The 27,310-nt window shown below is 44.9% G+C and overlaps 2 protein-coding genes across 12 annotated transcripts in view; one reads left to right on the forward strand and one right to left on the reverse strand.

Moving 5' to 3' along the window:
• RNF8 (ring finger protein 8) lies at positions 1 to 25,599 on the reverse strand. Of its 10 annotated transcripts, none has more exons than XR_005596111.1 (9): positions 25,230 to 25,599; positions 19,950 to 20,078; positions 13,304 to 14,053; positions 11,705 to 11,767; positions 6,685 to 6,774; positions 5,398 to 5,505; positions 4,391 to 4,595; positions 2,838 to 2,957; positions 2,107 to 2,244 (listed from the first exon to the last, which is right to left on the reverse strand). XR_005596111.1 is itself a non-coding variant. In XM_039530025.1 (9 exons), coding segments are annotated over exons 1-9 (1,788 nt in total). In that variant the 5' UTR covers positions 25,581 to 25,599; the 3' UTR covers positions 2,107 to 2,243. The 10 variants fall into 10 exon arrangements, 9 of the variants coding, with proteins under 9 accessions (XP_039385957.1, XP_039385966.1, XP_039385964.1 ...); XM_039530025.1 differs by having other exon boundaries at positions 2,838 to 2,928; XM_039530024.1 differs by having other exon boundaries at positions 4,384 to 4,595.
• AARS2 (alanyl-tRNA synthetase 2, mitochondrial) overlaps positions 25,506 to 27,310 on the forward strand; it is a 43,792-nt gene continuing 41,987 nt past the window's right edge. For both annotated transcript variants that reach the window (XM_039530012.1, XM_039530013.1), the window contains exon 1: positions 25,506 to 25,973. The gene's annotated coding sequence lies outside the window, so the exon portion shown is untranslated. The remainder of the gene's footprint in view (positions 25,974 to 27,310) is intronic.

The raw sequence follows: 27,310 nt of genomic DNA on the forward strand, positions 1-27,310 counted from the left end.
TAAAGAAGCAAAATAAATATATTTAGTAAAAATAAAACAGGCAGAAAAAATAATACAGCAACATGGCAAAATACATCTGATAGAAGAAATCTGTAATCCTTGAGCTCCAGAAAGCTTATCCCATGCTAGATGGAAACAGATCTCTTCCACAGAGAGACCTGGGTTAGTGTCAACCATTCTTAATCCTCTATTGACACCCCCCACCCCGAGTGATTAGCACTTCTAAAGAGAACATACATGTAGGAATCCAATGTCAAGAGCACAGGAGAGCAGGAAACCTCAAGGTAGTGTTGGCTCCTCCACAGCAGGAGAGAAACTTTACACTGAAGTTTAAGGAGGGTGACAGTTACCTGCACCTTGGTTTCTAGACCAGACATTTTGTCCCTGTTATAGTCCTGATCACACAAATCATGTCAGGACGACACACTTGCCTCATGGAATGGCATCACTCTTCACACACTCCTGCAATGAGTCCTTTCTTTAGCACGGGATAGTTTAAATTAAGAAATACTACATCTCCAGGGTTAGGGTGCTGTGTGTTCCACCTATATTAAATTGTTGGCTTATCTGCCCCAACAAATGCAGGGCAGAATGGTCTGTGTGATTTGTAATACAAATCCCTGAATACACAAGTCTTTTGGAATAACTTAATAAAAACAGTAAAATGCTGAAGCTCCTATGACTATCAGAAGGGAAAATGTTTTTAACGTTAAGCAACCAGATCTATAAAAATGAGATCAGGACCCCTTTTTATCATTAAAGTCAAAAGTAATCAGCAGAATGATGTTTGTGTCTCTGGGTGTGGCAGGCAGAACAGCGGAAATGGTTCATATTTCTCTCCTTAGAAGCAGGAGAAACAGAGAAATGGGTACATACATACACATAGATAGAGAAATACTACTACAGATGATTGTGTTTTTCTCTCTCACACAATCAAACGGTACCTTTCAGCTAACAAAACTAACTCAAGTAAGTATATAGGCCAATGAAAACAAAGCTTCACAGTCAGGCGCTTGCAAAAACGAGGCAAGATTTTTTCACCAGCTCCTCAGTGAGGATTTTCTTTGCTGCAAGGCTAGTGTTATGTCCCAGCTGAACAGCAACATTTTGTAAACAGTAAAAATATGTAGATACAGTACTTTCCCTCTTCTTGCTTTGTGTTTTGCCACAGATGCTACCTCCCCACTAGGCCAACAGGACATTCCATTAACTCAAATAGCAGTAGCACTTCTGAAGAGATAAACGTTATCTCCACTTCTGGCAGGGACTGACTAGGTTTTTTAAGTTATTGTTCCTAGATGTGCTCATTTCCCACCTTCTTTAAGCAGGAAAAGGCCTGGAAAGAGAACAATTAAGATGCTTTGTTAGCAACGAGTACAGCACCGGTTTGGGCTGACACTGGGGTAATTCAATCTTCTCCACCTCTACCTAACAGAAAATAAGTGACATCAGTAGAACAGCCAGAGACCCAGCACCCCAACCTACAATGAACTGAGCACACTGGGATCGAAGGGCAGTACAGGTACAGTCAGCCAAGTGTTAATGACACAAAGACAAGCATGAGTCAAGCTGTCATGTAAAATCGCACAGGGAAAACCCATCTTAAACTGGCACTGTACTGGTGTGTTAGGTGTACCTCTGCTATCTGCTGGGTGGAATGGCAGGCCTGCTCAAATATCTATCCATTCTCTCCACTAGCTGAAATAAAGGAAACAGACAAACATTTGAACAAGTGTAATTCAACCCAGCAGACAAGAAGCGGAGCATGCAGGGAAACCAGGACGTTATTCTACTGATCAGGTCACAAGTGATCGTGGAAATCAAAGTTTGTATGTAAACGTACTTAGCATGACAAGCATTAGTTACCCCCACAATTCCAGTTTGGATGCTTTAGAGGGCAAGAAATTATACATTCATTTAAAAACAAAAACAGTGCTCTGATAAGCACTCTTCATCTGCAGCTCGAATTCCAGGCTGTTCAACGCCTATTTTTCCAAACATATAATCCATTCACCTCTGACGGCAGTAGATCCAAGCACACTTAGGTTGATTCTGCATGGCTCACAGGCAATCCAATCTGCGATATGGGTGTTCAGATACCATAGATATCATAGATATTATCGTAGTCAGAGTCCTCCTCAAAGTCATCACTGTCATAACTGCTCATCGACAAGATGGAATAGATAGAAGAAATGATACTGCTCTCACTGTCCGTGGCTGGGTTCACTAAGACATCCTGTTTCTCTGCATTCAAAACATACACAGATACTGTAGTTAGCTGGTGGCTAGATTACAGTCAGTGCTAATTGCTAGAATTCTCTTTGAAACTTTAGTACCTCCTCTTACTGCCACACTGTATGCTTTACAGCAAGTTTTTCAAGCTGTAGGTCTGGAGACCATCTGCATGGGGCTTGTCTTTTGTATTTATAATCTTGAAAAAACTACATGAATGGGATTTTCTTTGATTTCTTGTATGCTTATTCCAGTTCCAACAGGGCTGCAGGAACAGCACTGAGGGCAAGGAGACACTCTTCACCTCTTGTTAATGCTCTCCCTGTCGGCACCCAACCAAATGCTCCCTTGTTGGTACCAATCAATGTGGAGTCACCAGAGGAGATTGCAGCAGCTGGTTACCTCAGAGCCTTATCAATAGGGAGGGTGAAAATGAACAAAGTCAAAGCGGGGCATCAAAGAGCAAAAGACTTTGGAAGACAACAAGGACTCCATTCAAGCCTCTGGAAACTAAGCGCCTGCTGGGGCAGGGATTGTCTGTTACTTGTTTGAAGAGGCCCTAATATTTGACTGGAATTTTTAGGTGCTATTGGAATATAACTAACCATTCCCTGCTGTGCCTGTCTCCCAGACAGTTCCCTTCTGGAATCCACGTATAACTGGAGCTCATTCCAGTTTCAGCCAATCTTTCCACCACTGCATAGAAACAAAGCTCATCCATCTCACTGAAATGTGTCAAAATAAAGGCTGTTATAAAGCTTTCTTTGCCTTAGTATTCTATTAATAATTAAACAGTGTATCGGGCTCACATGAAGGTGGATAAAATCCTGAGAGGATAAAATGTTTGAGAACCACTGATTTCCTGTATGCGAGAATGAAGTGGATTCCCATAAAGACACCATTTCATCCGGTCACATTAACGCCACGACAAGACACTTCAATGCTGCTTTGGTGTACTCTACAGATGTGCATATTAGGATATTACACCTGAGCAGAGTCAGTTCTGCAGAGATGAAAGCAATCCATGAAGCAGTGCTGGAAAGCCTCTGAGCAGTGCAGCATTTTCTGAGGGAATCAGACTGATTTGGCTAAAGGTGGGTTTTTTCAGGTTAGCACTGACAACGTTTAGAGATGTCATTCTGTTTCACCAAGGAGGATCTGAAATATTTCAAAAGCACCTTTCGTTAGGATGGATCCCAAAGAGCTGTACGCATTATACATAAAAGGGATCATGCACTCTCCTCTAAAGGGGAACCAACTAGTGATTTAACAGCACACAGAAACAATTGTTTTGAGGAAGAGCAGTGGAGAATAAATTCTGTATTTCAGCACCCAGATAGTAGTGATGGGTGCTCTAGAAACGGATTTGGAACAGGGATGAAGAATGGTGTTACCCACATTGGAATTTTGTCAGGATATCAAGCTTCACACCCTTACTACTCTTGTTTTAATGACAAGTGAACAGGACGATGGTTTTGTGCCTCAATCATGCTGAGGCACTAAATTCAATTTTGACTCAGAGGGAAGAGTGAGACCTGCTGAATGATCAACACTACATACTCCAGTTATCTTCACAGCAGTCTCCTATCCAATGCCAACTATAAATTACCCCTCTAAAAAAACAGATTAGAAAACAAAATCCAGCAACTGTGTTCAGGTGCCAAGCTTCTCGCTGGTATGTTGCCCATGGAACTTGCCAACCAGACCTCCCACCACTCAGCTTTCATATTGATCTATAGCCAGTAGGTTTAATCCACGGTCTAGAAGTCACTTGGTAGATTTTTCAAGACCTGCTCTGAGCAATGATAGTTTATTAAAATATCTCCAAATAAACTAATACTGCTTAGCGTCTAATAGTGAAGTCTTCCCACTTCCATGGTTTGTAGGGTTCATACGATAGTCTCTAGAAAGTTACCCAAAATATTTTACAATGCAACAATCTGGCTATGTAACATATTCTAAACCGTTTCCCACCCTAACCTCTGAAAATTCTATTGGAAATACTGACACAGCCTTAACCTCATACAAGAATAAAGGTTCATTCCCAGGACTCTGCATTTCTAGTGCATTCCTGTTGTATACATATGCCAAAGGAAGTTCTGTAGAGGACACGGAGACAGAGACTACATTTGTCACACCTCATCCACCCACCTCTCACCTTTGCGCTCTCGGATGAGAGCCAGGCGGTGCTCCTTCATCTCCAAGTTCAAGTTTTCTACCATCCTGTCAATGCAGTTGTCCAGAACCAGGGAGCGCGTCTTGGATTGTATCTCCCGCCTGCAGATGGGACACTCCACTTTACGTTTCATCCATTCATTGATGCAATAGGAGCAGAAGCTGTGTGCACAGTTCAGAGTGACAGCCTGCAGAGGTCAGGAGGAAGAATACCATCAGAGCACTGAGACTGGGATAAAGAAATCCTGTGAAACTAGCAAAATATCACATGGGCATTTCCTCTTGGAGAAAATATTACAGTGCCCTTCTTTAATACCTGCTGTCCAAGGATCACACAATACTTATGAAACAACCAATCCTCACAAGCCAAGGTACGTAGAGATTATCCCTATTTTTCAGATTGAAAAACTGGTAAATGAAGTAACTCACCCAAGATTACAGCAAATCTGTGGCACAATCGGGAAGAGAACCAAGAACTTCAAAATTCCAGTCCCGAGCCTTAAACACTACACCATGCTTCCCTGAGGAACCTCTCCATAGTGAAACTAGATGGAGTTTAATTTTCTGAGTCTCAGACAGTAGAACAAGGCCATTGTGTTCATGTTTCCACTGCTACGAAGGTATTTCTAAATGACCCGTTTAAATTAAAATAATCATTTCTATTCATACTTTAATAGCTGACATTTCAGGCCTAATCTGAGTTGAGTGTCCCTTCTAGGATTACTGGAGGGGAGTCAAATTCTACCCTTATTTATAGCTATGCAACCCCAGTTAATTCAGTGTAATTGTGTACGTATAACTGACAATAGACAGTGACGATATTCAGCAAGGGGAGCAAAACACAAAAATCTTGGACAGTGTGAATAATTTCCTAGATCTAAAGAGAAGAAACTTAAAAAAAAAACAAAAAAAACCCTTTCCTTTGACTTTCAATAATAAAAGCTTCTTAAATCCTTTCCCTTCCAAACAAAGCCATGTCAGTCACTGTACCTCAATAAAGTGTTCAGAGCAGATTGTGCACTGCAGCTCATTCTCCAGTACATCATTCATCTGACTCAAAACCTCCTCCTTTTGCGCTCTTGCCTTCTCCTTCTCCTCCTGTAAGGAAGACACACATGGTCACCTGCTGAGGAGCAAATGGTTTACCAAATAAGGGGTGGAGGAAAGAGACAGATACAGTACACAATCCCAGGGTTTTCTTGTCTCAGATCGGCATTCTTTCTATATGGAAAGGAGAAGAAAGGGGTTTCAAATCAGGAACCACAGCAGTACAGAGAACAATCCCAGCCAGTGCAGAGATAGTTTTTACAATACATAGTTTCAACAATTACTGATGTCCTACTTTGGTGAAGAAGGAACAAGCTGAGTCAGCCTTTCCAGAATATCTTCCAGATCTTTCCTAACTACTTAAAGGATATTTCCTAGAAGCAAAAATTCACCGCAGGATGAATGCGGCGTAAAAGATCTACGGTCGGAAGAACTATTGTAGCAGCAGAAATAGAAAGTATCTTTTCAGCCAAAATGGTTCAAATGGAGGAGTGCAACAAAATAAGTAAAGCGTGGGAATTTAAGATGCTTCCTTGCTCTCATATAGTGATGTGGAGTGAAATGTAACAGGTTGCTAGTCACCAAGGTATACTAGGCATCTAGTCTACTTCCTAATAAAATGGAGAAAGTCACAACCAAAGCTACATTTAAAACAATCCTAAGGTTGTGAAAGAACCAAAAGTCAAAGGAAATGCAGCTAAAGATGGGAGATGCCATGTCCTTCTACAGTAGGCACAATAGGGAGCTCTCTTGATTGCTTTCCATCGTGCCCTAGTGCAGGAGACATGCCTTGTTTCAGTCAATTCCTTTGCTGTTTTCAGTCCCAGATAGAGCTCGTTGCGGTTTTAATTGTATGAACTTTAACAGAAAGTGAAACACTAGCTTTCAAACTCACTCAGTCTGATAGGGCTTTTTTTGAGGGAGGGAAGATTGGGCCACTGCTCCTGCACATTGTGCCATGTTCCTTTGCTCTGCACTCTCTCTCTGAGTTTGAGCAACCTCCACTAATGCCTATTCACAGTGCCACTCTATATAGGGGACCATCCAAGCAAGACATCTTGTCTCTGCCATCTGGAAAGCAAGCCAGTCACCTCCTCAATATACAAGATTTCCACTGCTCCAGGCAATAGGAAGCTTTGAGGAAAGTACTGAACAACCTGTTTCCTCTCCATGGCAGCAAATTGTGCTGCTCTAATGAACAGAACAGAAAAATCAATTTCTGTTCAGTACCTTAGTCTCTTCCAACTCTTTATTCTTAGCTTGAATGATCTCTTCAAAATCCTTCTTGCTACGGCTCAGCTCATCCATCAGGGCACGATGCTGTGAAAATATAAATCCAGAGAGATTCTCGTAACTTGCCCCAATGAAACGTACATGCTCCCTACCATCCTGCTCACTCATTGATTTTTGCCATTTTTTTACTGAATCAATGCAACATGAGCCCAACTCCTAGGGGTTTAAGGACTCTAATTACTTCTTTAGATGAGGAACCAGAAGGATCAGTCTTCTATAAGCAAGTAAAATGTATGCCACACAGTAACGCACAACAGGAAAAAACTCAAGCACTAAGCAAACAGACTCACAGTTAAAAAGGGTAATACCTTTATGTAATACATCAATACATGGGTTAATCACTGAATTCAATGTAGGTCAGAAAATACAAACCCTGGTTATCAGAAGTACGTCTCTGGGGAGATATAAATCATACCCCAGTTGTGCCTCACTACACCAGGTAGTGGCATAGGAATTTGAGGGTTAAATCCCAAGAGGTTCCAGGGTTTTCCAGCTCCCAGTGGGAGTGTCTCCTTGGGCTGAGGGTAACCAGGATAGCCCTAGTTAGCTTCTTATCCATACCTCGGGCCTTGTCTACATTAACACTTACTTCTGTATAACTTACATCGCTCAGGGATATGAATAATCCACACCCTGAGAGCTGGTGTGGCCAGCGCTATGCTGGCCAGAGAGCTTCTCCCACCGATATAGCTACCGCCTGTCACAGAGGTGGAGTTATTATGCTGATAGGAGAGCTCTCCCATCAGCAAAGAGCATCTTCACCACACGCACTGCAGCTGCGCCGAAGTAGCGCTTCTACTGTAGACTAGGCCTCAGCCTAATTCGGCTCTGAGCCCAACAAAAAATCTGGGCTCCTTTCAGGAAGGAGGTGCTGCCTGCTTAGACCCCAGGACAAGGAGCAATGGAGACACAAGAGCTGTCCCATTCACATTAATTTACTCTGGTATTTAGACACAAAAACAGATGAACAACGTTCCTTTATTTTGGTCAGGCTAGAAAAAAGATATAAATAAACCTGAAACTCAAGAGGACTCTTTCTACTTAACCTGGGATATTCCTACTGAGTATGTCCAGCTGCATGGACTCCAGCCCCACTGTCCGAATTTTTTGTACTAGTTAAATCAGAATTAAGCAGGATGGAAACTGATTTATGTTCTTTGAAGTCTGACATCTAAATATTGAGATAATAGATTTAAGTATTGTACTGGCACCATCACCATTGTACCTGGGTAATTTCACCACAGACATGGCATGTTTCATAAGCTCCCAATATAAGTTCAACATTTTTTACAAAATCAATGTATTTATTATTTCATTTCTAGGAGTACATGCCCGCTAGTCTTTCTTAACAAATGACTAATTAGAACGTAGATGAGTTAATATCTTTTATTGGACCAATTTCTGTTGGTAAGAAAAACAAACTTTTGAGCTACACAGAGCTCTTTTTCAGAGTCTTGAAAAGACACTGAGGTCTGGTCTACTCTACAGACCTATATCAGTATAACTATGTCGCTGAAGACTGTGAAAAAACCACTCCCCTGAGCGACGTAGTAATACTGACTTAACCCCACATCTAGACAGCGCAGGAGAAGTTCTCACGTCAACATGGCTACTGACTCTCAGGAAGGTGGATTAACTATGCCAGGAGCTCTCCTGTTGGTGTGACAGTGTGTCTGGGGGGGGCAGGAGACAGACAGACAAAAAGGGGTGGTGTGGAGCCTGGTGCCACATATGGGTGCTGGGAGTGTCACAGCTAAATACAAGATGAACAGATAGTTTAGCATAAGTAGTTAGCACATATTCTAAGGACCCATTCAAGGTGAAGTGGCCTGATAACACCCTTTTAGTCATAGAACAAAAAGTGGGTTACAGATTGTTGTAATAAACCATAAATCCAATGTCTTTCTGAACACCATGAACTGGCCACCCAAATACCTGGAGAAAATCTGCTTTAATACAGAAATAAAACCCCCTCCAACCGCACTCTAGTTGTCACCTACCGCCTCACAATGAACCCCATACAGGGTATCAAACAACTACAACCCACACTCGATGGGGACCCCACCCTGAAAGAATTCTTTCCTGAACCCCTTCTTCTGGCCTTCAAACAACCCCCCAGTCTCTCCAAGCTCATCATCAGAAACAAGCTCCCCAGAGACCAGGATGCACCAACTCAAAGCGGCACCAGATCCTGCCACAACAACAGATGGAAAACCTACAGACCTATCTCCGCTACTACAATGATCAACACCTCCACCCCACCCCGACAATACACCTTTCAAGATCTATGAGTCCTGCACGCGCCTATCACAACATGTGGTGTACCTCATCCAGCACACTAACTGCCCCAACAACAACTAGGTGGATGAAATCAGACAACCACTATGCACTTAAAAGAACTCACACAGAAAAATGATAAAAGACAAAACACATCACAAAGCAATCACTCTATATCTGACCGATCAGTCCTCATCCTCCAGGGAAACCTCCACAACACTTTCAAAAGACAAGCCTGGGAGCTTAAATTCCTAACTTCACTTGATACTAAAAATCATGGTCTTAAAGACACTGGACTTTATTACAACAATCTGTAACCATTAATCTCACTTTTTGTCCTATGACTAAAGGGGTGTTAATGGGCCACTTCACCTTGAACATCCCATCAAATATGTGCTAACTACTTATGCTAAACAATCTGTTCTATCTTGTATTTAGCTATGACACTCTCAGGGCATGTCTACACTACAATCTTAAATCGACCTATGTTAGATCAACTTACAGCCATCACAGTAATTACTGCGGTGGCTGATGTCCACACTACCCTCCTTTTGTCAGTGGTGCGCATCCTCCCCAGGAGCTCTTCCAGCAACTGAAGAGGGGCAGTGAGGGGAGGAGGGACTAAGAGCCAGGACCCTCAGCTCCCCACAGCTCCTCACCAGGAGCCCAGCTGTTCCCCGGGATGTCTCATCTCTCCGCTCCCAGCCGGGGGGCAGCCACCCAGGGCTTCTTGCCTCCAGCAGAGAGATCCACACCCAGTCCAGCTGCCATGCTCCCAGTGGGGAGCCAGGACACATGGGGGGGTGGGGAGGAGGAAAGAGGAGCAGCAGGTCTCCCAGTGGGGAGCCCAGGTGGCAGCCCATCTGGGAGCAGAAACCCGGCAGCAGCCCAGCTGGGGAGCCGGGAGCTGCTTTCCTCAATTGGAGCTGTGAAATTGACAAGAACAACAGCCAACAGCAGATAGAAGGAACCCAGGGTCTACAATGACACTCTGTCACCCTAAATACACCAACATAACCCCTATGCCTCTTATGGAGATGAAGTTATTTTGTCAGGCCTTGTCTACACTGCAAAGTTTTGTCGGCAAAAGTTACACCGCTTTAATTAAACTACAGCATTTGCCGACAAAACTTTGTAGCGTAGACAAGGCCTCAGTGTAGTTAGGGCACTTACATCGGCAGGAGCAAGGTTGTAGTGTAGACACTGAGGCCTGGTCTACACTGGCAAGTTTTTTTTGCCAAAAGGCAGCTTTTGGCACTGAAACAGCAGAGGTGTACACACTGCAAACCACTTTTTGTGCCAAAACCCCTCAGTTGCAGCGCTGTAATAAAACCACCCCTAGGAGAGCCATAAGGCTTTTTGCACTGAGGCTCTAGCGCAGGCCTGCACAACATGCGGCCCCGGGGGCTGCATGAGGCCCACGTGGGCTCACTGTGCGGCCCGCACGGGGTGAGTAGGCAAGTGACAGGTGAGGGAGGGGGGCTGAAGGGGCAGACGGGCAGTGGCAGGGGGTGAGGAGGCAAGCCGGGGCGGTTGGGGGCTGAGGAGGCGAGCGGGCAGGCGGGAAGTGGCGGGGGCTGAGTAGGTGAGCCGGAGGGGTGGGGGGGGCTGAGGAGGCGAGTGGGCGGGCAGTGACGGCGAGCAGACAGGCGGGAAGTGGCGGGGCTGAATAGGCGAGCCAGGGAGGTGGGGACTGAGGAGGCGAGCGCGCGGGCAGTGGCAACGAGCGGGCAGGCAGGAAGTGGCGGAGGGTGAGGAGGCGAGCCGGGGGTTGGGGGCTGAGGAGGCGAGTGGTGAGTCGCTGGCTGACCTGTTCTACTGATCTGGTCTGGCTACCATCCCCTCTCCAAGGGTTGAAGCTGTCTGGAGGTGCTGCCTTCCACACCTTCCTCATTCACACCTCATTCATTCAACAGGGCAACTGATTACAAAGGTGGGGGGGAAGATCTTATTCTACTTCTAGCAAAAAGACATTTTTCTTTTACCTTAATTATACTACCTTAGGGGCCCGCTATAACATATTACCAAGGTTCAATACTGCTGTTTCGGCGGGGTGGCGCTGGGGAAGGAGGGTTTGTTTCCGCGGGGCGGGCGGTACTGGCGGGGGGGAGTATTTTAGGGGGGCTGGGCGGTGCTGGGGGGGTGTTGTGTTTCATGGGGGGCTAGGCAGTGCTGGGGGGGCGTTGGTGGGGCCGGGGGGGTTCGGCCCTCAGCTGTTTTCTTTGGAGTAATATGTCCTTCGCCGCTTTACGAGTTGTGCAGGCCTGCTTCAGCGCTTAGTGCCAGTGTGAATGCCTTGATTGCTTTTATCGCTGTGATTGGCCTCTGGTGATGTTCCACAATGACTGCTCTGCTCATTGTTTTGAGCTCCACAGCCCTGCAGGCATGCGCCCCTCCCCTTTAAGCTCCCTTCTATCATTACAGCTACCTAAAGCTACCTAAAGCTTTTAGGTTGTATTTGGATTTTAGTGTATTTTTGCTCTTTTTCCACAGTATTTCTGTTTGCCAATTATCATGGAGTGTGGAACTTGTCACCTGTATCACAGAGACGAAAAGCAGCCACAATCTGTTCTTGAGGGACAGTCCTCGGGCTCCCCGGCCAGTTGCCAGAATAGCAGGCAAAGTTTAGGCATTCCCCACATTACACAGCTGGATCACGCCTAGCTCTGTAGTAAGTTACCTCCTGCAGAACCTGGGCCAGTTGCTCCTTCAAATTCTCTTCCCCTTGCTGCTTCTTCGCTCCCTGAAAAAATAAGACACAAAAGGAGAATTTTGCTGGGGGAAGAAAAACAATTATGGAACCAAACTAAGCAATATAAAGAGGTCAGGAACAGCTAGTCAATTATTTTTGTCAAGATATGATCAAGGTCCAGACTAAAAACAATATAAGTAAATAAAAAGATTTCAGGGTCCATTCATAAGTGTCTGGCAGTCCGGCTTTGGCCTGCGGTCTGCTGACTGGGCTAGAGGAACAGGGAGAAAGAGAAACCCATTTTCTCTCATGCTAGAAACAGATAAATGAAGGAAGTGTCACCAGTGTAAAGCAAACCTAAGAAATATCTCACCTTCAGTGCTCCCCGGGCTCTTGAATGATCAGAGCCATCTAAACTTACACATTATAACTCTTGGCGGACAATATCCTTGAATATCACATATCTGAAACATCTCCAGGTTATTTTAGCTTTAATGGGACTAGAATGTTCACAAGGCAGAGAAAGGGAAGTAATAGGCTGTGAGTGCGGAAACAGAAATGTTTTAATTCTATTTGGGAACACATCTAAAGAGATTAAACTACCACACTACTGTAGACAACTCCCACTGCTGCTTTGGATCCCTCCTCCAGTATGGGCAGAGAGAGAGAATCTCTCTCTTCCTGTATGCAAGGTTTCTACAATTAAGTGTTCAATTATCTAGATCAATAGGTTTTCCTGGCTGTTCCCAATTACTAGGAAGAATGACCAATCCACTTTCAGTTGGATTCTCTCTTGCTTTCAAACATACTTATTAAACTCAAGAACAGAGAGACTGAGAACAGAACTTATAATAAATAATAAGTGGAGATATACCTATCTCCTAGAACTGGAAGGGACCTGGAAAGGTCATTGAGTCCAGCCCTCTGCCTTCACTAGCAGGACCAATTTTTTTTGCCCCAGATTCCTAAGTGGCCCCCTCAAGGATTGAACTCACAACCCTGGGTTTAGCAGGCCAATGCTCAAACCACTAAGCTATCCCTCCCCCACCAGTGAACTATCCCTTTTTTTTTAAAATCTGACGGCTAGTCACATATCCGTATGAATGTGTACAGGCCTGTAAGACTTCCAGAGCGAGCATTTTGTGAAGGAAACCCTATTTACAAGTAAGGAAATGGCCCTTCCTGCATTTTATTCATTAGACAATCTGGATCACTGGAAGTAGCAGTGCCCACTGATTCTCCTGTTTAAATGGGAAAGGGCTTCCAATGCAACTCAGTCTGGACCTGGTAACCTATGTCTAGAGGTAGAAGAGGAGTTCAGTCTCAACGACCCATTCAGTCCTCGTCCTCTCTACAACCACAAGGGAGAACACAGAAACAATATTCATTTCACACAGACCATTCAGCTTTCAGGTGGCAACAATGCTTTTACTATCAATTTGTGCTGAACCTGCCTTTGAGGTTAAACCCCATTACTAATCTCTTACCTAGTCTAGCCCCTCTTGTTTCTACCCATTCTCTAGGTCTGTATGTTTGGAAGTGGCATACTTCTGGAATGGATGATAATGTCTATACAAATGAGCATACCTCCAGAAGCTGCTGCTGCTCCTCATAGAATGTCCTCTCCAGCTGTTCCACCCTCTGCTGTTGATGTTCCTGTTCAGTGCACAACTGGTCCTGCAATTCCCGCAGCTCCTGCTCCATCACTCTGATCTCTTTTTGGCCAGACTTCCTGCTCTTCTTCACTCTCAAAACAGCTGTCTGCTTCTCCTCCACCTTGACTTTCAGCTTCATTATATTTCCCAGGGTTTGCCTCAGCATTTCCAAACCAGTCCAAGACTGTGCCAGACTAGAGGCTTTCTGGTCCTTATGGCTAAGAGATGTAGCTTTCTCAGAATTCATAGGATTACAATACACTGTAGCTTTATCCTCCTCCACGCTTGGTCCAGGAGAAGGTAGCTTGACATCCATGTTTTCTGTTGGCTGTTTGGCCAGTTCTGCCCTCTCACATGATCTACCCAAAGGTTCACTATCACAGGACACTCTGTCCCTTTTAGATCTGGAATTCGAAGGGCCTTCTGCTCCAGATGCCTCTGATTCCTCCAAACTAAGTTTACGTTTAGTTCTTGCACCCTTAGGTTTCCCCATCAGTTGGTCATTCCTCGGGGCTAAAAATGGACTAACTTTCGCCCATTCTTCCTTAATCACTTCATATTCATATTCAGCAGTCTCTTTGTTATCCAAAGGCACTCCTAGTTGAATATGGTCTCTTTCACCTATTGGATAGGCCTTTAATGGATCAAGACGTTCCTTATTCAACCAAACACCATTTAGACTCTGAAAACAAACAGAAATCAGCAAAACTTATCAATGTACATTTAAGGGAACTCCTCCACAAGGTATTTTTGGTTGCTGCAAACACAGCCTACCTTTTCAGAAAGAATGGTGCAAAGACAATTCAACAAATTGTCTAACTAGCTTTTGCACTACCCAAACAACTGAGTCAGTGTCGTTCATGTGTGTGAGAGAGAGACAGAGAGAGAGATTGATTTAGTTATACCACCAGTAAGGATTTCCTTCTATGACTCTTAAGAATAAAATTGATTTAGTCAACCACATGGAAGAAAAAGAAGGAACTGTTTGATGGCCTATGGTGGTTTAAAGAAGAAACAATAGTCTGAAGCTTAATGGGAAGTGCTTGAGCTAGCCCCTAGGAAAGGCTCTGCAACAGAGAGATCAATGAGACACTGGTATGATTGTCAAGAATACTTATTTAGGCATGTCACCACGAGTTCAAAAACAGGCTACAAAGAAAGGAGGATAAAGGGACTAAATTTATACAAAAAGAAAGCAGAGGGGGAAATGTAAACCAGCTCTGTACAAACAGAGAAACACAAAAGGAAGAAGATATACCAGAAGATGTATAACATGTAGCAATGGTTTTATACTGAAAAGAGGGCTATGTTAGATTAGACACCAAGAGAGGAAAAGCTTCCTAACAATAACCATAGAATATTAGGGTTGGAAGAGAGCTCAGGAGGTCATCTAGTACAATCCCCTGCTCAAAGAAGGACCAACACCAACTAAATCATCCCAGCCAGGGCTTTCTCAAGCTGGGCCTTAAAAACCTCTAAGGATGGAGATTTCACCACCTCCCTGGGTAACCCATTCCAGTGCTTCACCACCCTCCTAGTGAAATAGTTTTCCCTAATATCCAACCTAGACCTCCCCCACTGCAACTTGAGACCATTGCTCCTTGTTCTGTCATATCCCACCACAGAGAACAGCCAAGCTCCATCCTCTTTGGAACCCCCCTTTAGGTAGTTGACGGCTGCTATCAAATCCCCCACACACACACACACTCTTCTCTTCTGCAGACTAAATAAACCCAGTTCCCTCAGCCTCCCCTTGTAAGTCATGTGCCCCAGCCCTCCAATCATTTTTGTTGTCCTCCGCTGGACTCTCTCCAATTTGTCCACATCCCTTCTGTAGAGGGGGGGACCAAAACTGTACACAATACTCCAGGTGTGGCCTCACCAGTGCTGAATAGAGGGGAATAATCACTTCCCTCGATCTGCTGGCAATGCTCCCACTAATGCAGCCCAATATGCCGTTGGCCTTCTTGGCACTGCTGACTCATATCCAGCTTCTCATCCACTGTAATCCCCCCGTCCTTTTCTGCAGAACTGCTGCTTAACCAGTCGATCCCAAGCCTGTAGCAGTGCAGGACTCTGCACTTGTCCTTGTTGAACCTCATCAGATTTCTTTTGTCCCAATCCTCCAATTTGTCTAGCTCACGCTGGACCCTATCCCTACCCTCCAACATCTCTCTTTCTCCCCCTCAGTTTAGTGTCATCTGCGAACTTGCTGAGGGTGCAATTCATCCTATCATCCAGATCATTAATAAAGATGTTGAACAAAACCAGCCCCAGGACTGATCCCTGGGTAACTCTGTTTGAAACCAGCTGCCAACTAGATATTGAGCCATTGAGCCAGACAATCTAGCCAGCTTTCTATCCACCTTATAGTCCATTCATCCAATCCATACGTCTTTAACTTGCTGGCAAGAATACTGTGGGAGACCGTATCAAAAGCTTTGCTACAAAATATATCACATCCACCGCTTTCCCCATATCCACAGAGCCAGTTATCTCATCATAGAAGGCAATCAAGTTGGTCAGGCATGACTTGCCCTTGGTGAATCCATGCTGACTGTTCCTGATCACCTTCCTCTCCTCCAAGTGCTTCAAAATGGATTCCTTGAGGACCTGCTCCATGATTTCGCCGGGGACTGAAGTGAAGCTAACCAGTCTGTAGTTCCCCGGGTTCTCCTTCTTCCCTTTTTAAAAGATGGGCACTATATTTCCTATAGTTCCAATTGTCCCGGACCTCCCCCGCTCACTACGAATTTTCAAAGATAATGGCCAGTGGCTCCGCAATCATATCAGCCAACTCCCTCAGCACCCTTGGATGCATTGCATCTGGACCCATGGACTTGTGCATGTCCAGCTTTTCTAAATAGTCCTTAACTTGTTCTTTCATCACTTTCACCTCCTTCCTATACTGTGCTGCCCAGTGCAGCAGTCTGGGAGCTGACCTTGTCTGTGAAGACGGAGGCAAAAAAAGCATTGAGGACTTTGGTTTGTTACACACATCATCTGTCACTACGTTACCTCCCGCATTCAGTAAGGGTCCCCCACTTTCCCTGACCACCTTCTTGTTGCTAACATACCTGTAGAATCCCTTCTTGTTACCCTTCACATCCCTTGCGAGCTGCAACTCCAATTGTGCATAGGCCTTCCTGATTACACCGCTGCATGCTCAAGCAATATTTTTATACTCCTCCCTAAACATCTGTCCAAATTTCCACTTCTTGTAAGTTTCCTTTTTGTGTTTAAGCTCACTGAAGATTTCACTGTTAAGCCAAGCTGGTCGCCTGCCATATTTGCTATTCTTTTGGCACACCGGGATGGTTTGTTCCTGACCCCTCAATAAGGCTTCTTTAAAATACAGCCAGCTCTCCTGGACTCCTTGCCCCCTCATATTAGCCTCCCAGGGGATCCTGCCCATCAGTTCCCTAAGGGAGTCAAAGTCTGCTTTTCTGAAGTCCAGGGTCCGTATTTTGCTACTCTCCTTTCTTCCTTTTGTCAGGATCCTGAGCTCAACCATCTCATGGTCACTGCTGCCTAGGTTGCCACCCACTTCTACTTCCCCTACCAATTCTTCCCTGTTTGTAAGCAGCAGGTCAAGAGGAGCACTGCCCCTAGTTTGTTCCTCCAGCACTTGTACCAGGAAGTTGCCCCCAACTCTCTCCAAAAACTTACTGGATTGTCTGTGCATTGCTATATTGCTCTCCCAATTGAACTGTGCTCAGTACAGACTGTAGGGTCATCAGCAATGGAAGTATCGCAAAGAAATATGATGATAAGCTTGAGGGAATAGTAAAGGTGATAACATGCAGCAGGTGCAGCAAGGGGTTACACCTGATGACTTAGCACAATGGTTTCCAACTACTGCTGCTATATACTTCAGGACTAGAACTTCAGACTTCAGACTAGAACTTCAGACTAGAACTAAGTCTGAAGTTCTAGTCCTGAAGTATATAGCAGCAGTAGTTGGATATGATAGACACTAGTATGATAGACACCTCTATTCCTAGCTTAACAAGGAACCTCTATTGCCACAATGAAAAAGAGGTTGGTATAGCCAATGGTATTCCTGTGGATGACTGGTACTCCCCAGAAACATTGGACACCACAGACTTAGAAAGTCTCTTTCAGCCCCAACTTGTAGGAAACTTTGGAGATCAGTAGTGTAGTATTGTACAAATATTTCAAGGCAACTGACTGCAGGACTCAGCAAGGCCTTTTCCATTCTAATCTACTACAAACCAGCTAAAGGGTGCATTTCAACACTCTCAGAAATTGAATGAGCATACCCTATGACTGAGAAACTATTGAAAGAGAACAAAGTGATGCATCATGATGCAGTTAGATATACAACCTCAACATCCAGATCACCTAGAAGCTCTCAGTTGCCCTAGCCCCAGAACAGGAACTGGAGCTTTGATTCTTCACCTTGTATTTCCTTGCCTTTGTGGACAAAAAGAACAGAGATGGAGCTGCCATCACAGACAACACATTTTACATTTGCTGTTTAAAATTCTTTTGGATGAACAAACAGGAGGGCTCAAGTACAGGAAAGAAAAAATTAATACCTTTTATTTTTAGTTTACTTTTATAGGGATCTGGCCTATTTCTAGTCTATTTTTCAGTCCAAGAAAAGTGTGAAATTTACATGCGAGGAAGGAGAATTACAACTAAAATGGTGAGAAGGTGCATATGAACATATGATTATATTTTGAGGAGGGGGGCGGGGGAGTTTTCATTTAATCTTAAACCATCTCCTCTCCCTTACTGTCTCCAGTGGGTGCATGTAAGTGCACATGTCACTCTGCAATAATTGTAGTAACTGATCTTCTATTCCAAGTACAACACCGCAGCTACCTGGGACTGTGTGCAGGAGACAGAGGGCTGCTGGTAGGGCATGAGGGATCTTTCCATTTAAAATTCACTCCTCTCACTGCATTTCACCTCCAAAATAACTGGAATCTGTTGACTATTAGGGCATGCTGTAGAGCCCATCTCTTTTCCTGGCTCTCAGGGAGGGAGGGATTCTTGGAGCTAGTATTTGTGGATGGGAGATTGGTTATTTTCTGGTTTTACTTTTTCATGTTAAAAATACAAAGCATTTAGAGTCTTGGTTATGCACTTTGTATTGGATGCATCAAAACAAACAAGGTTGAGATTTTAAGAACACTCATTGTATGTCTTCTAGTCCCTCCACCTGTTCTTGGCCTTACAACTGAATCCTTTATAAGTCACGTTGTACTATAGAACATTCCGAATGTTACATCTAACTGGTTTTCACTCAGCTTCCTGACTTTAATAATTTTCCAGCCTGAAAGAAAGCATGGGGAAAGGGACTTGAATCAAAGGGGACAAGCATCTTGCCATTGTCAGCAAATGAAATAGTAGGCATTTTAGTACTTGGATCTCAATTCTTTACTCTAGCCAAATGATGAAGCTGTGTTTCATGTCAACCAATGGAATCAAAAGCCAGTTTCATGATCAGAAAACCATCTCCAACTTTAGTTTATTAAAACTAAATTATAGTTGTGCCACTACAATAACTGGCACTAGTTCGTCATTTAATTAACATTGCAAGAGCACTATCCTTTTTAAGAATGGTTTCAGAGTAGCTGCCGTGTTAGTCTGTATCCGCAAAAAGAACAGGAGTACTTGTGGCACCTTAGAGACTAACAAATTTATTTGAGCATAAGCTTTCATGGGCTACAGCCCACTTCATCGGATGCATAGACTGGAACATACAGGAAGAAGATATTTATACACAGAGAACATGAAAAGGTGGAAGTAGCCAAACCAACTGTAAGAGGCCAATCAACTGAGAGGAGCTATCGTCAGCAGGAGAAAAAAAAACTTTTGAAGTGATAATCAAGATGACCTATCATAGAAGGTGTGAGGATACTTAACATGGGGAAAATATATTAAATTAGTGTAGTGGCCCAACCATTCCCAGTCTCTGTTCAAACCCAAGTTAATTGTATCAAATTTCCATATTAATTCAAGTTCAGCAGTCTCTCTTTGGAGTCTGTTTTTGAAGTTTTTTGGTTGTAAAATTGCCATCTTCAAGTGTGTCACTGAGTGGATAGAGAGGTTGAAGTGTTCTCCCACTGGTTTTTGAATGTTATGATTCCTGATGTCAGATTTGTGTCCATTTATTCTTTTGCATAGAGACTGTCTGGTTTGGCCAATGTATGTCAGCCTTCATAGTTATTCTTTGCACAACAATACAAAGTTCACAGACAGGCTCTCAGGACCAATACTCCCCACAGCACTTCACTATCTGATAGCATCAAAGTGCTCTATTAAAGAGAAGAAGCTAAAAGCAGGAAGTATCCCTTGTAGTCAAATGTGAATAAGCCTGACTCAGCATCCTGGGTCTCAGCTAGGATGAAATTCCAGATTCAGGGTGCCCAACTAGAAGCACATGTTCCCATAGGTCTTTTACCCAAGTTAGACTGTATTACAGCATGACTCAAGGTTACCTGTACTTCCTAACTATGACCCCACAGCTACTCAGACACAGCTCCCAAATGGGAAGTCATCTTCAATATCTCTCAGTGCAATTAAAACACCTTCAATCTCAGTACCTTGTTGTCTGTAACTGTCCACTGGCCTTGTGCATTCTGCTTGAAAACACAGTGGTAACGAGAGATCATCAGTGGGCAGGTTTTTGAGACCAGCTGGTAGGTGAGTCCAAATCCTCGGCCTATAGTTACCTAAAGATAAAAACAGTTTAATAGCCACCATTAGCAACAAATACAGAAAGAGTGATCTATCTGCTTTGGTTCTAAATACAGTAAAATAAACACATGGGATGAATTTGCTTTGTACAGTAGTTTCTACTGGGGTTCAAAGTAGTAAGTTTAACGCTAACCACACACATGCTTACTACTTATAACTTTTACTGAATGTGACATAACTTCATGTTTAAATCCAAGAGTCAAAAGCTAGGGGGAAGCCTTGAAAAAGCCTGAAGCACAATGGTGTTTTAGGAGGGGGGAACATTTGTGTCCATTTAACTGATAAATCTCCTTTAGAAGAGTACTCCAGCAACCAACCCTCTTCTGCCTTCTGGCTAGAACACTTAGTAAAAAGTCTCTGATGAAAGCTTCAGAAAAAATGATGCTAGCATCCTCACATTTTCTTTGTTCAGAACTGTAGTGAGCAACCTTAGAAACTTTAGCTGCATAAAGTCCTTCAGGTTGCTCAAGAACCTACAGAGACATTGATGTATAACAGTATGACTCTCCAGTCTTACTTGAGACACCTAGAATCTCTAACTGAGCTGGAGGTTCAGACACTGAAGGCTCACTTAGAGGAGAATTTTCTTGGTGACTAGGGAGAGCAGTAGTTGTGGTTCCTCTAACTTGGGAGAGGCTGAAGTTTTTTATTGTTCAATCTCTAAGTCAATTTACCAGAGCATTTGAACAGTTTAGTTATTTCCTCCAATCCCTGTGACTCTCACGGGAGTCATTATTTACCTGAAGAGTATGGCATAGCTGAAAGACAGGCATCAATGCAACCTGAAAGTTCATACTGAGAAATGAAAAATACCATTGTGGCCCAATAATTCATGTAAAGGTAACATCACTGATGTACTGTACTTAGGCTTGGTAACAAATGACATTTTGATTAAAAAACTAGAACAATGTAAAATAAATATGGCACGCATTAAAGGGATTAAAAGTTGGCAGATAGGTCTCAAAATGTAATTGTAAATGGAGAATCACAATTAAACAGGTGTTTCTAGTGGGGTCCCACGGGGATTGATTCTTGGCCCTATGCTATTTAACATTTTTATCAATGACCTGGAAGAAACAAAAAATCATCAATAAAGTTTGCAGATGACACTAAAAATGGGGGAGTGGACCGGCCACTGATTCAGAGCAATCTGGACTGACTGGTAAACTGCACACAAGCAAACAATATGTGTTTTAATACAGCTAAACGTAAAGGTATACATCTAGGAACAAACAATGTAGGTCATACTAACAGCCTGGGGGACCTCACCCTATGAAATAGTGATTCTCAAAAAGATTTGTGGGTCAAGGTGGATAATCAGCTGAACATGTGCTCTCGGGGCAACGCTGTCGCCAAAAGGGCTAAAGTGATCCTTTAATGCTGTCATGGGTCTACCCTCACTTGAAACTGGGGGGTTTCAAGGTGAGGACCCGCATGCCACCATTTCAAAGGTCTCACCCCCACTTGGAACTGTTGGGCTCCAATGTGGGGACCTGACTTGGTTTCCTCTAAAAAAAAAAAAAGTTTTTAGATCTAGCTGCCACCACCAATCAAGGAAATGTGATGGATTGGAGACCCTTCCCAAATCAAAGGGAAGCCAAGAGCCCCAACCCAAATCCAGTACTAACACACCCAGAGAACAAAACATTCCCCTCCTTCCTCCCCCTCCCTTTCCTAGAGGAGAGACCTGATTTCAAACTGCTGAAATCAAACAGGAGGGGAACTGTCTCTTCCCCCTCCCTCCCCCCTGAATTTCCACAGAAGAAGGAGAAAAAAAAAAGAAAAGAAAAAGAAAAAATTAAGAAGAAGAAAGAAAATAAAGAATCTCTATGAGATGAGCCCAGCTGGACACTCATATATATATCCTTATCTCTCTCTGGAGAGATCTCTCCCTTTCTTTCTCAGTGAAAGCAAAGTAAGCAAACAGAAAATAGCAAAGCAATTTAAACACACAATTGCAAATAATTGCAAAAACAAAAAAAATTAATAAAGAAATCTAATTAATTAATTAATACTCACTATTTAAACTACTCAACTACTCCAGGAGAACATGACTGGTCTCTTTCTTCTGGAGAGAAAAAAGAAGAAAGAAGACAAAAAAAAAAAAAAAACACAGAAAAAGCTTCCCTCCCACAGAAAATGAAAAATTCTATCTCTGGTCAGGTGGTCAGTCAGTGGGTCAACAGTACTGTATGTTAAAAACCCCTAAATAAAAGATTAACCTTAACTATTACTACAAATACATAAACGGGAATCTCAGGAAGGAGCAGAGATTATTTTACTTCTATATTTGGCACTGGTATGACTGCTGCTGGAATACATGTCCAATTCTGGTGTCCACAATTCAAGAAGGATGTTGATAAATTGGAAAGGATTTAGAAGAAACATGAGAATGATTAAAGGATTCCTTATAATGATAGACTCAAGGAGCTCAATCTATTTAGCTTAACAAAGAGAAGGTAAATGGGTGACTTGATTACAGCCTGTAAGTACCTACATGGAAAACAAATATTTAATAATAGGCTCTTCAGTCTACCACAGAGGTTCTCAAATAGGGAGGGGGAGAATTATTTTGGGGAAGTTCTATGGCCTGTGTTATACAGGAGATCAGACTAGATTACAATGGTCCCTTCTGGACTTGGAATCTATGAAAGAACAGCATTTCACATGTTTACCAAACAATCCAGAATTGTGCAAAGTCACATGATCTTCAAGGAAGTGAAAACTTACACTTGCATACATCAGTATTGGTCATGTCATTTTCAAGGCCTTGAGTACTACTCCAACATAAATTCCTCAACCAGCATCCACTTCGTATTAGTCATTTCTGATGATTGTACAGTAACTCCTCACTTAAAGTCATCCCGGTTAACGTTGTTTTGTTGTTACCTTGCTGATCAATTAGGGAACATGCTCGTTTAAAGTTGTGTAATGCTCCCTTATAAAGTCGTTTGGCAGCTGCCTGCTTTGTCTACTGCCTGCAGGAAGAGCAGCCCTTGCAGCTAGCTGGTGGGGGCTTGGAACCAGGGTGGACCAGCAGCCTCCTATCAGCTCCCTGCCCCCATAAGTTCCCTATGCAGCAGCTGCCCGCAGTTCAGCTGTGTCTCTCCCACCACTGCCATGTGCTGCTCCTGCCCTCTGCCTTGGAGCTGCTCCCAGAGACTCCTGCTTGCTGTGCGGGGGGGGGCAGGAAGGGAAGGAAGAGGGGGGCTAATGTCAGGGTGTCCCCCTCCCTCCTGCACTCTGCTTACCCCATCTTCCATAGAGCAGGGGGGACACACCAGGGCTTAAGACAGAGGGAGCTTGCAGCAGCTGCCTTCTCAGCAAGCTGATCTAATTAACAAGGCAGTGTACTTAAGGGAAATGCACATATCTCCCTCCACTCCTGCTGCCTTGTGTAGAAAGAAAGTTAACCCTTGAGAGCTCAGCCAATAGCTAGTGTGTGTAAAAGTAAAAATTTCCCTGGAACCTAACCCTCTCATTTACATTAATACTTATGGAGAAATTGGATTTGCTTAACATCATTTCGCTTAAAGTCGCATTTTTCAGGAACATAACTACAGCGTTAAGTGAGGAGTTACTGTACCCTTTTTAGCTTCTGTAAGGTACAGATCAGAAAGACTAATTTTTAAAGGGGATTCTCATCTGTTTCTTACGATAGAAATTCATGTCTTGTTAATCCTGATTTTCTAGCATTGAGAGGGGAAATTAACTCACTGCTTAAAGCAGTATTTTGTTTTTTTATTCCATTCTGTTTAATATATATCTGGTAAACAGCAGGGTGAAAGGAATCTGTCAGAATTTCAGCACCCTGTTCCTTCAATTAAAGACCGAGAAAGCCCCCACTCCAGTTCACTGAATCTCTGAAGAAAAAAAATTCTATTTCCCCTCCATCACCAGCCACAAACATTTTAGGCCTTTTCTATGTCCAAGAGGCAACAAAAGGTCACAAACTCTCTGTTAGGACTCTAACACCTGGCAGGACCTGTAACACCTCTGGAGAAGACTTTCACTCATTCAGAGGACTATTATACAAGCAACTCTGAGAAAGCTGCCACCACTCTGCCAAGATTTCCACACACTGTCATAGGCAGCAAAGAGACCCTCCACCTGTAAAGCAGGGCTGGCTTCCTGCAGAGAGTGGGAGCAGCTTGCACTCAGCCCTGCCCACTAGACCTCGCCCGCTGCCCCCCGCCCAGACAAGGGCTGGAATGGAAACCAACCAACCCTCATCCCATACTAGAGGGCTGCTGCCTCATCTACAGCAGTGGTTCTCAACCAGGGATACACATAGCCCTAGGGGTACATCAGGTCATCTAGATATTTGTCTAGTTCTACAACAGGCTATACAAAAAGCATTAGCGAAATCAGGACAACATAAAATTTCACACGACTTGTTTATACTGCTCTATATACTATACACTGAAATGTAAGTACAATATTTAAATTCCAGTCTATTTATTTCATAATTATACGGTAAAAATGAGAAATTAAGCAATTTTTTCAGTACTAGTGTGCTATGACACTTTTGTATTTTTATGTCTGATTCTGTAAGCAAGTAGTTTTTAAGTGAGGTGAAACTTGGAGTAAGCAAGACAAATCAGACTCCTGCAAAGGGTACAGTAGTCTGGAAATTTGAGAATCACTGGTCTGCAGGGCTCAGGGCCCATTTCAACAGTGGCTTTGGGGCACCTGGGAAACACTAGGAAGCCCTCAGCCCAACATCAACTCACTGCCACCTCCCCCACCGCCAGCCCACAGACCCCTCCCTGCCCCTGCTCATCCCTCACCACCAACCCCTTCCTCCTGCTCATCACCTCCCTGTTCCTCCCCCGCCACCAGCCCCCCAACCCTTCCCTCCGCTCATCACCTCTCCACCCCCCACCTCACCTCCCCGGCCCGCCCCACTCATCACATCCCCACCACCAGCCCAGACCCTTCCCCTGCTCATCCCTCACCGCTCCTCCCCAGCCCCCGCTCATCATCCCCGCCCTCCCCACCACCAGCCACCTCCCCGCTCATCACCTCCCCGCCAGCCACCTCCCCGCTCATCTCCTCCCCGCCACTAGCCCCCCCGCTCATCATCTCCCAGCCCCCTGCCCTACAGGTCCCGCCCCCCGCCTCACCTCGCTGCCGCTCTCCAGCAGGAGCCACTGGCCGCTCATCCCCACTCGCCTGAGGCACCAGGTCCGGCCGGAGCCCCCCGCGGGCGAGGGGCCGCCGCGCTCCGCCATCCCGCTTGCACCGTCCGGCCTTGGCAGCAGGCAGGAGCAATCGCTAGAGGGGACGATGGCACCATCCAACTCCGGGCGGCAGGACACTCGCTTGCCTCCGTCACCCACAACAAAGATGGCACCAAACCCACAGCGCCTGCGCGGGCGCAGCAGCCCAGTCAATCGATGCCAGAGCCGTAACTCTAAGGGGCAGACTCTATTCTGCGCGTGCTCAGAACTCAGCGGCGAGCCCCGCCCGTCCATCTATTGCTCTGTGCTTCGCTCCTCCAGCCCCGGGACTGTTGTTGCAGGCTGCTGCGTGGACTCAAGTTAGGGCCAGTTACTGCTCCCACAGGTTGCAGGCAGGGGTCAGTGATGCTCAAACCATAGCTACCCAGGCCTGGCTCCTGGCATGTCGTGCTCCCCAGGGCACAGGATTTGGATCCCAACCCTACAGTGCTCACCCTCTTGGCCATGATGCCAATGAACTGAGCTGGAAGAAACCAGCAGATCTCCAACCCCCATCGTGTGTTTATGAGAGGAAGCTGCATGGCTCTCCCCCCACCGCCACCACTGCACTGTCATGTGTACCCACCGTGCTGACCCAAGCCCAGCAGAATAGGCCCACGGACCGTACCGGCAGTACTGTAAACTCAGGTAAGAGCTTCACATGTGAAAGCCTAATCACCCCTTGCACAGAGGGTTGTCAGTACACAAACAACCTGAAGAACGATACAGACGTCAAACATGTTCTCTGATCTTTTCAATTTATGGGACTCAAGAGGTATTACCTGTAACATAGTAGGTATACAACTTTGACACAGAAACATGATTTTTTCCAGGTTGTAATCTTGCCTTATTTGCTGTTGCCAACTCTTCTGATTTTATCACAACTGACACAAAATTTTGGTGTCTTTCTGAAAATGTCAGCTCTTGGAAGCAAGGAATTAATTGAGAATCTCACCTTTCATTTAAAAAAAAAGTTTCTGCCCTAGTAGGAAAAAAAAAAGCCTGAAAACAAGGCCTGAAGGTATCCTGAAGTCTTCAAGAACCAAAAGGCAAAGAAAAAGACCCTGACATTTTTTTTTTTAAATATCATGATTTTTGTGGGCCTGATTCATGACTTGTATACTCGGGGTTAGCAATACTGATTATTATTGGAGATGTGGAAAGCGTTGTCCAAAACAAAAGAAACCTTGGCCCCAGCATGCTGAAGTTAATAAATATATGATGCACAGGGCCCCAAATCGGTGGAACTGAACAACAGGCTAGAGGAGAAGTAAGACCCACCAGCTGACAAGCAGTCAGAGAGGAGGCAGGTGGACAATGTTCAAGGGTCCAGTTTCATCAGAGAGAGGAACTAGGGTTGCCAACCCTCCCAGTTTCATCCCAGAATCAGGCCCTATCTCCCAGAGGCTACTGACACCAACCCGGGAGATTTTAGGACGCTAAAAGTCCGGCAGCGTAGTGTGGCTAAGGCAGGCTCCCTGCCTGCCCTGGCCCCACACCACTCCCAGAAGCAGCCAGCACATACCTGTGGCCCCTGGTGGGAGACAGGGGGTCTCTGTGTGCTGCCTGTGTCCTGAGTGCGAACTCCACAGCTCCCATTGGCCGGGAACTGGTGCCAATGGGAGCTGCAGGGACAGCGCTTGCAGCATGGGTAGCGCCTTCTGTTCCCCCTTTACCACCTCCACCCCCAGGAGCCACAGGCTGCTTCCAGGAACAGTGCAGGGACAGGGCAGGCAGCGAGCCTGTCTTAGCCCCACTACACTGCCAGTTGGGAGCCACCCCAAGTAAGCACCTCCTGGCTGGAGCCTGCACCCTGAACCCCCTTCTGCACCCCAACCCCCTGCCCCAGTACTGAGCCCCCTCCCACACCCTGCACCCCTCCTGCACCTGCATCTCCTGCCCCAGCCCTGAGCCCCCTCCAGCACCCAAACTCCCTCCCACACTTTGCACCCCACACCCCTCCTGCACCCCAACCCCCTGCCCTA

The sequence above is a fragment of the Mauremys reevesii genome, linkage group 3 (genome assembly GCF_016161935.1).
Source record: "Mauremys reevesii isolate NIE-2019 linkage group 3, ASM1616193v1, whole genome shotgun sequence".
Classification (NCBI taxonomy): Eukaryota; Metazoa; Chordata; order Testudines; family Geoemydidae; genus Mauremys; species Mauremys reevesii.

Bases quoted from the DNA above. Each gene is read 5' to 3' on its own strand.
- RNF8 (XM_039530023.1), bottom strand. From the start codon at position 25,580: ATGGACGGGCGGGGCTCGCCGCTGAGTTCTGAGCACGCGCAGAATAGA. The intron at 6,775-11,704 runs GTAACTTACTAC...ATATTTTCACAG, and splicing joins TGGCCCAGGTTCTGCAGGAG to CATCGTGCCCTGATGGATGA. The intron at 2,245-4,390 runs GTGAGAGGTGGG...TTTTGAATGCAG, and splicing joins TCTCATCCGAGAGCGCAAAG to AGAAACAGGATGTCTTAGTG.